The 14,885-nt window shown below is 46.4% G+C and overlaps 1 protein-coding gene across 5 annotated transcripts in view; it reads left to right on the forward strand.

The window, feature by feature from the left end:
* Positions 1-14,885, forward strand: part of inpp5a (inositol polyphosphate-5-phosphatase A) — a 134,358-nt gene that overhangs the window by 97,723 nt on the left and 21,750 nt on the right. For all 5 annotated transcript variants that reach the window (XM_076076600.1, XM_076076601.1, XM_076076596.1 and 2 more), the window contains 2 exons: positions 12,245-12,340; positions 13,127-13,201. In XM_076076600.1, coding sequence (XP_075932715.1) covers positions 12,245-12,340; positions 13,127-13,201 — 171 coding nt within the window. The remainder of the gene's footprint in view (positions 1-12,244; positions 12,341-13,126; positions 13,202-14,885) is intronic.

Raw genomic sequence — 14,885 nt, forward strand, 5'->3', positions numbered from 1 at the left:
CCCAAATGAGGGGGGGGGGATGTTATTATAATGAAGATGGAAGCAGGCAGTGAGCACTACGCGATTGATGTGGGATGAAATTTTAAGAGGTTGATATTATTGATCTCAACCATGCGTGTAAATCCATTTCCCTCCAATAAACCGTATGCCTCAATTAAGATAAATACTTTCATCTTATTCTTGATCGCTCTCTCTCTCCCCCTCTCTCTTTCTCTCTCCCCCCCTCCCTCTCTCCCCACTTCCAATCTGTTTCTTTGTAAACACTGAACAGGAATCAGAGTTGACAATTAGTCATTTATTAACATTTCAATACACTTTGAGTTCCCACTGCCTCCATTTAATAAGCCTCGTTTCCAGTGTGGACTCTAACCAGGGTGATAGTTCAGACTGATTTACAGCAGACGACATTGTTGCAGGTATAAGTGAATCACGGGGGGGGGGGGGGGGGGGGGGGGCATGCAGGAGGAGAATGACAAACCTGTTGGAACAGGCCATTTAGTCACTGCCCCTATGTACAGTTTGATGCTAGTAACAATAAGGTTACAATAGTAACACTGTCAACCCCGAACAGCCCAGCTCAGTCATGAGTTGACCCTTTCACACTGACGGCAAACAGCTTTTCCATGGCTCTTCAATCAGAGGGTGGTATAAGGTGTACAGTGGCATGAGTGTGTGTGAGAGAGTGTGTGTGTGTTCCCTCGAGATGGCCGGCGGCCGTGAATCAGCCGCGTCGATGACAGGCTCAGGGCTCCGTGCCTGGACTCCCAGTTTATTTAAAATCCCTCCTAATTAAACTTAATAGAATGTAAATTTAATATCTGCAGAGATTGTGTGCCGCTGGCCCCGGCCCGCTTCAATTTAAGGATTGATAGAGGCCAGAGGGAAGGTTAATTGCTGACTTGATCTACTGTCCCCGTGACATGGTGTGGGGCTGTTTTAATTGGGGCTGATCCGCTGCTACACGGACAGATTTCATTAGGCTAGCTGCCCCCCCCCCCCCCCCCCCCCCCCACCCCCCTCTCTCTCTGTCTCTCTCTGAATGGAGACCGGTTCGGACCAGCGCCCCCCGCCTGCGTCTGCAGGAATTGCAGGGGGGGCCGGTACCAGGCATCAATCTTCCTTCCTTTTGTCCCGTGTCCTTTCTCTCGCTTGAGCAGCATGAAATTAAAGGTGGGGCCCCCGGACTGGCCCCGCTCCTAATGAATGCTGTAAAATACTCCGTAATGACAGGCCAGCGTGATAGATCAGTCATTTTTCACATGTCGACGGAGATGGAGTCATAAGCTGAGCTGCTTTCTTTTTGGAAGACATGTGAAAGATATGAATGCCTTCTTGTCTTTTGTGTGTGTTTATTGCATATGTGTGCCAGGTTTAATACATATGAATCTGGGAGGTTTGCTTTGCTGTTTGTGTTACATTTATGATCTTCTGTTTATAGATGCGAAATTTACATTTTGGAAGAAACCTCATTGGCTTGATCAGATGTGAAAGAACTAAAGTGGCTATCTGCTTTACTTTTTTATTAATAATCTAATAGATGCCACAGTTTCAGTAATGGAAGGAAACTCTTTATGTTGTGTATGTCACCTGCGGTGTTTGTGCTGCCGAACATGAGTTCATTACATTAGCTGATGGCCGCTGCAGTCCTGGCTGCTGAACCCAGTCCGGGTAAATATACATCATTTGCTCCAGTAAAGGGTAAACAATTTCCCCCCTTTTTTTAGCCCGACTTTGACTAGCATGTGTGTATCTGGCAAAGCTATAAATCAAAAGGTGGCCAGCGTAATTAAGTGTACACTACATTAGTCAGGCTAATTAATTTTGGGGGCCATCCATCCATTAACCAGCGGGCCAGCACTGATTGGGCCTCTGTTCTCCCCCTGACACCGGGGACCGCAACCCTCCTCGGCTGCCCTCAGTTGCCCAGATACACTCGTGCATTTACACCCAGAGCCACAGATGTAGATGCACACACGCACAGACACACACACACACACCGGCCCTCATGTACTCGAGCAGATTTTGACTGGAAGGAGAAGCTTATTGCTATAAATTTGGCATAATTCTTCAGGACAATGTTTTAACACTGTTCTCTTCTTCCTCTTTCCTTAATTTGTCAAATATGTAGAGCTGTTCTGATATCAGATGCTCCTCCCATACAGCCTGAAATGCTGTGGTTAAACACACATTACTCATTTCATCGTACACTTATTTTTTCCCTGATAATGCTACTTTGTCGACAACAAATCGGTGTTGAAATCGACAGGAGGAGAACTAGTCAACCGGAGCTGTTAGCAGCCGGTTGGCAGCACAGTCCTGCTTGGTTAATTAATGGAGCTAACGGCTAACGTTAGCGGAGGTGGCGTTGAGTTACATATTGATGCGTTCAAGCTCTAGTCAATAAAAATTTGTATTGGGCAAAAGGCAAATTACAGCATTATCATGATGTGTTCAAATGTAATCTTGTAATCTGAGTACCGATCCGACTGGGATCGGACAAGTTCAGATATCGGAATCGGTATCGTGAAAGAAACACAAATGGCATCAGAGCACCTCTGAACAAATATTGAGTTTCAGCAGAGCTCAAGTTCCTGAGAGGAGGCATTGGACTGATTTATTGCCAGGACAAATTATATTGACAAATCCTTTACATGGCCTGTTGTAGCCCACTAAATCAATACACTTCTCTAAGACAACCCACCTGACACTGTCTCAATTGTCCTGATGCAGTAAACCCCACCCATTTATTCCCCCCCCCCCCCCCGCCTGTTTATGGCCACACAGGTGAAGGGCTGTAATGGAGATGTTTCCTTACAATACAATAAAGGCATATTATCTGCCTAGAAGAGTCCCATCTATCACAATGAGGGCCCATTATATCACAGATAACCCATGTGGCTATAGAGGGAGACTATTCCCTCCAGACAACAGCGCCTGTTCTCTCTCTCCTCTCTGTTTGCCTTCAATGCTAATGAATACAGCGCTGAAGACAGGGAGGGGAGAAAAAAAAGAAAGAGTTCAGCTACGAGGGCGTAACTTGAGCGATTCAGCTTTGATGGGAGCGCTGTCCATATAATTAAAAACGCTGGCAAATGAAGAACAAGCAGTGGCTTCTGTCGGTCCTGCTCATTAACAACAGGCCGTTTGAGCCCGGCGCCAGCCATGCTATTGCCATTGTGTTCTCGGAGTGGGGGTGTTGGGTGGGGGGGTGGGGGGCTGTGACTGGCAGCTGGGAACACCATGCCAACGGTGGGATGGCGCGACGAGCCAAAGCCAAGAATGAGCGCAGAGCCTGGCACTGTCAGGGCACGGGGAGGGAGCGTTGCCTCGCGGGGCCCCTGGGGTTGGCCCCGGGTCAGGGACGTAACCTGAGTTACCCCTCAATCGTCCCGTCCCCCCTGGAGCTGATGTTCGACGCCCTACTGCTGCGCTGTCCCCCCTTCTCCCAGAATAGTTTTACAGTAGAGGAAACAGTTTGATCCACCCAGGAAATATGTCTCAGCTATGATATTAATGCATAGAGAGGAATAAAAGAGATTTCTTCCATGCTGCTTATATACAAGTGTTGTGATGGTTTGTCCGTCCGGTTCATCATCTTGAACTCAAAACATCAGACAATTTCTTCAAATTTGGCACCAACGTCCCAAAAGGATAAATTATTGAAGCGATGACATTTTGGACGGACATGACCGTTTGGCAGAGGCTAATCAATCCTAGTGGATTGTTGGTAGTGAGGGTTCTGCTAGACGCCAAGCGTGTAATTTGCATATTACTGCCATTAAAAATATAAAAGTACTTGCACACAAACATTTTCCCCCAAAAACCCCCGGCTCTCCTCTCTCTCTTCCGTCCTGTCTGTCCAGCTATTGTCCTCGTTATTCCGAAATGTCTCATTGCACTCCACAGCATATTCCAGCCAGTTAGGGCCACAACTAATAGTCATCTTCATTATCAATTATTCTGCTATTTTTTTCTCAATTAAACAATTAATCGTTTGCTCTATAAAATGGAAAAATGTCCATCACCATTTCACAATGGCCAGGCAGACGATTTTTAATTGCTTGTTTGTTTGTCATAGAAAACTAAGAAAACCAGCAAATATTCATATTTCAGAAGCTGGAACCAGTACATTGTTTTCTATATATTTTCTTATAAAACAATTAATTGACATTCAAAATGGTTGCGATGAAGTTTCTGTTTCGACAGTTGTTTCAGCTCTACAACAACTTAGTGTTTATTATATTATTAATAAAAAGCAACTTGTAAACTTGTAAATGATGCATCCTTAAATATCCCTGAGCCTTCTTTCAGTGGACGGATACCAGACACCTAAAGGTGTTCATGAGAAATGTTTTATATTTTGCAATTTAGAATATTTGCAGTTGATTAGAAATGATGGAGAGTCTCTTCGTGTCTCGCATGTATTAGTTATTTGTTATTAGTCTATGTATAACCATGATGCGGCTGTCAGGATTATGCAAACAATATAAATATTCTAAATCTAATCAGCGAATAATCCCATCACTCCGTAAATTAAAGGGGACTCGATACTCAATCTATGTCTTTTTGATTTAATCCGCCACACAATGTAGTCGCTCTATAAATCACGAATAATCAACTTCCAGTCAGTCTCAGTCTTTCTTCATCTCTCTGCTTTATTGATGGTTTTTCTGCTTTTAAATCACTAAGAAGCAACAGCTCACAGCGACGCCGTTATTTCGTCCAGATGAAACGTGGCATGAACCGTGAAGGATAGGGACCTCTGTGTGCCTGGCACATAGTGTCCGACTCGTATGATGTCAGTCTATTTTTGACTAATGCAGTCCGCGGCCTTTGTAGAACAGAGCACAATAATTGTTATGTCTCTGTGAGAGCTGCTGAATCTCACGCGGGCAACAGGTGAGGCGCTGAGGAGAACGAGCTGGGATTATTCGAACCGCTCCAGAGCGACGCTCCTCCAGAGCGACGCGTCTCACTGTAACTCCGCTGTCAACCCCGGTGTTTGGCACCACGGGCTTTTAAACAACTCTGCCCTTCTGACATGAATAGTGGCGCCGGGCTCCATTCACATCGGCGCAGCAACTATCCCATCATATTTAGGAGGGGGCCCATTAAGGGCCACATTGAGAATTCATGGGCTTCTCTCTCTCTCTCTCTCACTCACTCCCCTTCCTTGTGTGATTTATCTGCGACGGCCATATTGCCGGGCCCTTTTCAGAAGGAGTGGCTCCACTTTTTGTCTTAGAGGAGGCCCAAAACAATGCATCTCAGGGCCCATTCTGCCGACGGGGGGAGCCCTCCTCTTTTCAGAGGGGAGGGGGGCGGCAGAGAGAGCCGGGGCTGGCCTAACATCTGTTTGTGTCCGGAGCCAGGCGGGACCGGAGCACGGCGTGCCTCGGTGGCCCCCTTCTCCTCTCCCTGGGGGTCTTTGTTCCCGATTTCATGCTATCAGAGCGGCAGCATGTTTTCCTGCGCAGAGCTGTCAGGGGCATAAAAGGCCCTGAGTGGGGTCACATCAAGAGGGATGGGCATGAAAAATTGGTAAAATGTATCACAAAGCCCACCCACTAGATGGTTGCCTAGCGCCCTGCGGTGGGGTGTCAGGAAGCCCCCCTTCCCCCCCCCCCCCCCTACCTTCCTCTTTCCCCTCTCCTCGGCTGAATTACACCTCTCTCTCACCCTGGCGGACAAGCACATCATTTAGATGAAATGGTGCAAACAAATTAAAGGGTGGTGCTTCAAATGAATCCGCGTTCTTTGTGTGGCGAGGAGGGTTTTGTGTCCTCCCAGCGCGCCCCGGGAGGACGATGGCCGGTCGTCAACCGCTTCGGTAGCTCAATGAAAATATATTGTTGCAATTAGGGCCGCAGCTCACTGTCGATTGTTTTTCACCGATTCATCGATCAGTTGTTTGGTCTGTGAAATGTCGGAAAGACGTCGATCACAAAGTCCCAGATGACATCTTTGTCCACATCTCAAAGTTATTCAGTCTGCTGTCATGGAGTAAAGAGGTGCAATCAGAGAATTTTGACCTTTTTTTTACCTTAAAATGACTCAAACCGATGAATCAAATAGTTGACAACTAATGGATTCATCTTCGCAGCTCTAGTTATGATACTATCGTGTCATCAGCGACTGGATCTTAGTCTGACTAAGTGTGCATGTTGGTAGTCTAGTTGATGATGCTAACCGAGCTCCAGCTGTCTTTTAAAAGAGGACAGAATTAGACTTTCATTAATTGTTAGGCCCTGATCTCTATCGGATGCCAGAGTAATGAACTCATCGGGCTCCTATTGGACGCCACTAATCACCGATCGCCGGTTGGGTCTTCAATACACTGCGATCGACTCGGCAGCGACAAATTACCTCGCTGCCTGTTTCCTTTAATTGATTCCCAGCTGCAGCTGCGGTGGGATGAGGTAAATGAAATGAGAGTGCGGTGTTTCCCGGGTGCTTGGTGAGTGCTTGTGCTCCGTGTCGATATCTCTCCCGTCGGCCACGTCTGGAACGTGCCGCGATGATCGCTCCGCGGCTGGATGAGAGTTTGATTCCTCGTTAACGGGACAAATGCCTCTTTTTAAGCGTTAAAAAGAAACCGTGAATGGCTGCAGCGCCGCCGGCTGTCCCTTCGGATCACACAAAGCCCCCCCTACACCCCCAGAAACACAACAACATTCAAGTGAACGCCACATTAACACAATTTAAGCATGCATGGCCTTGTCGGAGAGGTTCGGGGAAGCCGGCGCGTTAAACAGTCTTGCGGACATCTGCCGCGGTTGGTTTTCATAGTGCTGACTGAAAGTGGCAAGGGGAGGTTTCTCCAGATTAAATCTCCCGTTAGGTTTTCTTTGTACAGGTGGCAGTAATGTGTCAAGAGCCCGGCCTGAGACAATGTCCTCCTCTCAGTGGGACTAATGCGCCTCAGGAGAACCCACCCTCCTTTTACTGCCGCCGCTTTACACAGAGACCGCAGTCACAATGAAGCATCTGGTGGCCTTTTCCTGCGTAGAAGGCTGTTTTTTTTGTTGTTGTTTTTTTTCATCAGGGCCATTGTGTCTGCTGGTGTGCAGAGTGTGCGAGACAGAGATCGGGGGGCGTAGTACATTTCGGCGGCTCAACTCGTCACTTACTGTGCGTTTAGTATGAATCTTTGCTTTTCTAAATGTTCTATTTCAGAACATTTGCTCCCAGTTCGGGTGGGTGGGCAAAGGGGCGTGCTCGTGCATCTCCGATTGTGTGTGTGTCCCTGTGCAACCCCCCAGTAGTGGGAGGTCGCCGGGGTCAAAGTGATGAATTTTTATAGGCCTGTTCCCTGTGTTTCAGCCCTGTCCCTTTCTCTGCGCGCTGCACTGCCTCTCAAAGACAACCATGCAGGGCAATTTGTCCTGCGGGGCCCTGCAGAATGGGCCAAGCAGAGAAGTTAAATACCAGGGGGGAACACACACACACACACTCACACAAAACATACACATACATTCAGTTTCTCCCACACACACAGACACACACCCCTCCGTCCTGTTGTCCTGAATGATTTGTGGCCTGTCCATTACCCATTCCGAGGGGACAAATGCCGCTTTCTGAAGGTAAAGGCCAGAATGGCGGCCCCTCAATGCGCGCCATTGTTTTTAGAGAAGTTTCCCAGATGTTCTGATGCGCAAGATAAATAGGACACATTATCGTTACCTTGCACGCCCCTCTTACCTCTCCAAGCTCGTTTTTTTTTTTGTCGAAGGGCCAGTCACCGCCGCCGCCAAAACCCCATCAGCGTCGCCTCTCGCGCAGCTTGCCGAGTTCATGGGAAGGGGCGAGGCGGTCAGTGTGCGGGGTTGCTTGCTGGTTTTTTTGGGGGGTGACACAGGCCGGGTTTACCGGGGTCAACTGCTGATCAGTGGGTCACGCACAGGCTAACTTCGCGGGGCGATAATGCGTCCACTCTCACCACCTCCTCCATGTTGAATGTGTGTGTGTGTGTGTCAATGATGAATCCACGGTGTTTGGAGGCATTAAATTAGCCGGCCACAGCGAGAGAGGAGTGGATAACTCTGGCTTGCGTCCAGTCAGATCGGGGCGGGGAGGGTCACGCCTGATTTACTGGCTCCCCCCGCCGTTAATGGCTGGCAGGAGGGCAGGCGAGCCGAGTTTGTTGTCACCTTCTTTGGATGCCCCCACCCTTCTACCTCGAGCAATCACGCATCCGGGGTCGGGGGCGTGATGTACGATCAGCGAAACGGGAGGAGAAGTGATCGGAGTGGCGAGCAATCGGCGCTGAACCTGCCAACCCCCCGCTGGCACACCTCAGCTCGGCTGGCAGCGTGGCAGCGGGGAAAATAATGGCGCGATCTGACAATGCCACTGCCCCCGCTGACACAAAGGGGCGCCCCTGTCCCCTGCCTCTGGTAATGAAGAATGAATAGTTAGCTCATTGTCCACTCATCGTCCTCTCTCTCTCTCTCTCTCTCTCTCTCGCTCGCTCGCTCACTCTGCACACAGTCTCACACTCTCTACCTAATTGGGGTTTAATCGCCGAGTTCTAAATGCACTCATTGGATTATTATATTGGTGCGATGACAGTTTAGTGTGAATCATTGCATGGGATTGGGGTGAGGGAGGGAGGACCATAAACCCCCAGAGGAGTTGTCTATTGGCTGGCACCCCGGTGTGTCACATATTTCTGCGACTCGTTCACACTTATATATATATATATATATATATATATATATATATATATATATATATATATATATATATATATATATATATATATATATATATATATATATATATATATATATATATATATATATATATAATCAACAGTTTGATACATAAATACATTTTAACACGTATTGTTTGTGTGTTTGAAGTCTAATATGTTTGTTTCTTCTGTGCCATAGAGCTTCATTGTTGTCCATAAACACCTCAATGAGTCACACTGGTGCACATGTTCCTTCATCAGCATGAACACACACGCTGCAGTTTATTTTGACTCAATCCCACGCACACCGTCCTGTTGCTGGAAATACTCACTGGAGCGCCAAATGTGTATCAATCCGCGACTGAAAATAGTCCTCATTGAATGCCAATTTACTCCCGTTTGAGTAATGTTTGCTGAAGACTACAGTGCCCAGCTGTTTTAGGGAACCGGTGAACCTTTTTTTGAATACAACTTTTGTATTTGTGACCTGTTTTTAAAATGTTATATCTTAAGCTGTTTGTTTTAAGTCTGTTGCTTTTTCGCCTTTATGCACATTTTTTTATGTTAACTTTTAGCCGTTTTGTCCGATATTTGTGCTTTTATGCTGATTTCTTGCCCTCACCTACTCAAAAAATGAAGGTTAAATTATTAAACAATACATTTCGTGGGATTGTTGACAATAAGAAAAATACAGAATAACGTCAGCCTTATTTTTTCGCTCCGTTTCCAAGAAACAAGAATGTTAACAAGAATCATCGGAGAGTTTTACTGCTTTTAATATATTCAATATTTCTTATCAGTGTGATTTAATGTTCTTTCCCCGTGGGCCCGTCCCGTTAATCTGTTGCCATGTAAAACGCCCCTGTGTGCGATATGCTTTGTCACGAAGGCCTCGGTGTTGCGTTCCGGGTTTCTCAGTGTTTAAAGTTGGGCACAGTGGATCGCCTCCATCTGTCGGCAGGCCCAGAAACAGAAGGCCTGAATGTGTGTGTGTCTTTGCTCTTTGAAGTGGGACAGATTGCTTTAACCTCTCTTCTAAGGAGAGCAGCTGGAATAGAGAGCTCCTTTTAAACAGCCGCTTCCTCCTTCGACAGTCATGAGATTATCCTCCATCGACACACAAAGGCAGCGCCTTCCTCGGCAACCTCTCATCCCAGCCCCCCCCCCCCCCCCCATCGCGCGGCCCCCTGCCCCTCCACAAACACTCAGTGTTGACCTGTGACCCATAATGCAGAGATGTGATGCCAAGTCACTTCGCAGGATCAGTTGAAGGAGCCCAGGAGGAGTGAAGACATCCTCGCTGTCCCCAGGACCACAGCTGCATCTCCCGGCTGCTCTTTCCCATCGATCGGTTGCACTGAACACTAATTGTCATTGAATAAGGAGCCGATTGCAGCCAAATGAATCATGATAATATCTTTTAGGGTGGTCAGTGAGAGCACGTCTATGTGTAATGTGCATAGGAGGCGGGGAAAAGGGAAAAGAAATCGGTGCAGGTTTGGCACAAGCACCTGCTGGCTGTGAGGAGAGGTTGCTTCGTTGATGTGGTCCTAAGTGACGGCATGGGATTCTAATTGTTTCCACCATGTTGGTGTTTGGTGTGTAGATCTTATGACAGAGGCACTGGGCTGAGAGAGGCTGTGTGTGTGTGTGTGTGTGTCTCAAATGGGGGGGGGGGGGGGTTCTCACAAAGGACAGTAGGGGAGCTGTGATCAATCGGGTGCAATCAGCCACCACCAACCGCACTGATCGGTCAGTCAATGCGCTGATGAATGGATCAATCAGCCACATGTCGGCATCCAGCGCTATGCGACAGTCCAGGACCCCCAAAGCTCTGGTCGCACCAAGCGGCAATACGCTCGTCAACTTTAGTTTGCTTATAAATGGAAGAAAAGGGCTTTGTCCTGTTCTCGTCGAGTGTATGTAAAACACGTCTCGAATAAATCAAGTGTCGACCCCTCGCGATGGACCAAAATAAAAATCCTGCAGTTGGAATCATTAGCGTTCCCTGGAATCCAGATTGTAATTGTTCTGGGAAAAGACACTTTACCCCACAAGAAAAGGCAGCATTAGCTAATTGTCCTTTTCTTTTTTGTCTAATTGAGTCTTCCTTGCAGCGACACTCTTGGCTAACATGAATACCAAATCCGTGGTTCCATTATCTCCCTGAGAATGATGTCGTCTCACTCTCCTCCAGGTAGAAACCTACATATGTATCGGTTCATATCCACGTGCATGTCAACCACTGCCGAATGCAGAGGACACTTTCACGTTTAGGGACGACCGGGTTTCCGTCCGACGCAAACGGAGGGGCTGTTTTCCTCTTTTGGATCTTGATGCTTATTGTGCCAGTAAGCGGCGTGAGCTTCTCGCCTCAGTATTAGCTGTGGAAGTGGCGAGGGAGTTCTGCTTGACTGACTTTTGGATTTGCAAAGCGGCCGACAGAAAGGGGGGGGGCTCGCTTGGAAGCATTACAAGACCCCGACGCTCGCAGAATCCCAAAACATGAAGGTCCTTTTGAAAAAGTTTGTTTTCTTTAATATTTCAAACTCACTTCCTTCACTTCACCGTCCAGAAAGGTTGTAGTTTTTATCAATTGAAAAAAAAAAAAAATCGAATGAAATATTGTATTAAACGAAAAAAAGACCACATGACCAAATTTGGTGCAGTTGCTGCTAATCAGAGATGACAAAATCTGTCTGCGATTGTCTTTGCTAGTCGAGGCTACAATGACTTTTTGACAGTGAAAGTATCTCTTGCCCTTCTCACCAGCTCCTCCTTTGGCCTATTCATCGCACAAAGCTGCTTAAGCGCACTTAAGCGCATTAGCATTTGGCTGCCAGGGGACCATATTGACCCTGCATTTGGATGGCCTAAATGAGTGAAAGATGGAGCGATTTGTTAGGCTTTAGAAAGTTGCTTTTGGGGAGGGGGGGATGAAGGAATGGGGTTGAGGCAGTGTGTGTGTGTGTGTGGTGGGGGGGGTTCCACTTTCTGTCAGTGCACGGTGTTTGTTCTAATCTGGCGTGCCGTTTCTCCGTGGCCGAAGCCGGACTGATTTGTGACATTTCAGTCTAAAGGGCCCTCCTTTGCTGCCCCGCTATATTGGCTTGACCCGATTATCTAATCTGTGCTTTGAATTTCAATCAGGTCACCCGATCTCCGCCGTGTGGTATGGGAACCGCTGGCTGAGGGATTACCTCATTCAACTGTCTTCAAACACAGATGGTCGAATGTTTAACTAATTGTTAAAAGAGTCCACAAAGGGGAATTTAACCATGCACACAGTCCATGTGGTCAGTACATAGAGCCGGACCAAGAGGGGGGACAGTGAGGTGGCGGTTTGTGGGATGGTTCTTTAAAAAAAAAAATCATTCAATGCGGAGCATTGTAGTGCATGGTACTGTACAAAGTGTGAACATGTTAACAAAGTCAAATACATTCTAACCATCTTTTTTCCTCATGAAGCCGTGTCTATTCCTAACAGGATTTGCCCTTCACCTTCTTTTCTTCTTCTGATCACTCACTCTCCTCCTCTCTCCCCTCCAGAGTCTCTGCTCCACTGCCACCATGCAGACAGTCAGAGCCGCCGACACCAATGAAGTCGACAAGCTAATATTCCGAGAAAGTGACAATGACCGAAAGGTGAGCTATAAGTCATTAAAGGGGAACACCACCTAAATTTTACAATTCCAGTATGTTATTTCCATGGCCTCGGAAGGGCCAATTCATATCTGTGAACATGTGCTACGTCTCTCCCGAAGCCACAAAACAGGGCGGTAAGTCTCAAACTTGTGATGTCATTGGATGTTAAGTCTGGAGACGCTCCATTGACAATGAATGTGGTGTTCTCGGTTGTGAAACAGAAAATGTACCCATATACTCATTCCCCTGGGTGCTCTTTGTCCCATATAACGTCTCTCCTAATTCATTAAATGTCCACACTTTATACTATTTTTAGTTTTCTCACTCTAGTTTTTTTTGGACTTAGGAGAAATTTGTTCATGTTTACTCATATGTTTAGACAATAGGAATAATATGTATGGATTTTGAAAATAGGCGTAGTTCCCCTTTGTGGCGATTCCATCGAACTGAATGGATTTGGCTGCAGAATTGCTGATGTGACGAGGCCCTGATAGGAATACAATGATGCATCTATGCCACATATTGAAAAGGGAAAATTGCACTTGTAATTAAACCATCACTAACACTAATTATTTTTCTAGTTCTATATTCGTCATACAGCTCAACCTGAGTTATTACAGGTTGTGTTAACATGCATTGTAAAGTGGTGTGATGCCTCAGTGAGACACGTGTAGAACTACCAGCGCTGTGCGCCACTACTGTTCATCAGCGCTCTAATTACAAAGTGCAGCTCACATTAGCATTGGTATTAATCAGAGCGCCATTTCTCTCTCGCCGACGATTCAGGTTGTTCTTCAACTTGAAAAGAAGCTTTTTAATTATGTCAACCAGGACGTTTTCCGGGAAAACAATGGGACCTCGGTAAGTCACTTCCTAACCCTTTATATATCAATCTGCTCTCCCATTTCTCCACTTCCAGTTGTTTATTATACATTTCAAATCACTTCATCAGCTGTATAGACGTTCTTCTTCCAATGTATACTGACAACAGCTGCCATTTACTACATTTTAAATTGATTATCTTTGAGCGGGACACAGCACAAAGGAATGAAAGTCAAAAGTATAAACGCAGCTACAGACAATTCATATTTAGATAGCAGGTACAGAAAGGGAAGCGTAAAGGTAAGTAAGCGTGTGTGCAAAGGCCTGAACCTACCTGATGCGCTTTTCCAGCATTGCTCTGCTTCATGCCTGTGTACTGAATGCAGCCCCCTGTAGTCATGCAAGTTGTGAAAAGGAAGTAGAATTTACTCCACTACTTCTCCCTCCTCCCGTTTCTTTGACTTTACAGGGAAAATTCTCCAACTTTTTACGTGGATGTCCAATCCCTGTTGATGTAGTAGATTGAAGCCATAATTTCCTCAGTGCTGCCATATTGAATGAGAAAGCTGAGTTCTCACCTTGGATTTCTCATCTCTGCCTCTGGGTAGCCAGGTGGCGCCGTGCTGCTGAAAAACAGAACTTCCTGAACCTGATGCTCCATTTGGTAAATAAAGTTCAAAAACAGAACTTCCTTGTTTTCTTCGCTGGTGTTTGCAAACAAATTCCTGTACGTTTACATGTACATGTAGGCACTGCCGGCACGGCTCTGCAAAAACTGGGGGGGGGGACTCAGCTTTCTCTGTCAACATAGCACGCACTGAGGGATTTATCATCATTTACCATCAACACTGATAGGACATGCACATAAAAATGTGGTGAATTTTCCCTTTTAAGATGAGGGGAAATGTGTCTGCACTGTAACACAATATCACACATTAACTGTGTTCTGTATGTGCCGAAGTTACACAAAGCTTACCCAGAATCCAGCGCGGCGCTGCGGGTTTAGTAACGCTTGGACGCACAATTTCAGTTGTGTGAACAAGTCTGTCTGTTTGACCTACCAATTGAAAAACTAGGTTGTTTTTCGAGGGAGAAATCATCCTTAAAAACTTTTCCGAAATGAATGTTATCGTGTGATAATTGTTCCTGAATAAAAAGCATTTAAACAGACCTCTAGCGATGAAGGTCAGTCAGCTATTTAAGCAAAGATGGAATTTGAAAGACTCCGGCATGATGCTGGCAGATATTGACCTTACACGTTATGATGTTGGACAGGGGAGAATCATTGAATCTGATCTGCAGAAATGTGCAGGAAGTGTAGCTGTAAGAGGCTGAGGCACCCCCCCCCCCCCCCCCCCCCCCCCCCCCACCCGACTTCCTCCTCCTCACCAAGCCTGACATAATGGGGGCATCAGAGATAATCTGATGGTCATGGTCTAGTTAAACACACCATGTTATGATCCTTATAAAACAAACTACCTTTCCAAAAGGATAAATGTCCCTCCTCACACTCCTCCACTGGGGGAGAAGGGGGGGAGTGGAGGGAGAAGAAGAAAAAAAAAAAATCCATTGCATCCTTCATCAACTGCAAGACTTGTACCGGCTTGACAGGAATTTAATTCGAGGCAGCTCTTGAAAATAATTATTGTATTTTGAGAGGAGTAATCATTGGCCGGGACATGATTGAATGTGTCCATGCCTATTGACTTTTGCTATGATTAAT

This window comes from Anarhichas minor, unplaced genomic scaffold, assembly GCF_050575085.1.
Source record: "Anarhichas minor isolate MPS153535 unplaced genomic scaffold, ASM5057508v1 ptg000058l, whole genome shotgun sequence".
NCBI lineage: Eukaryota > Metazoa > Chordata > Actinopteri > Perciformes > Anarhichadidae > Anarhichas > Anarhichas minor.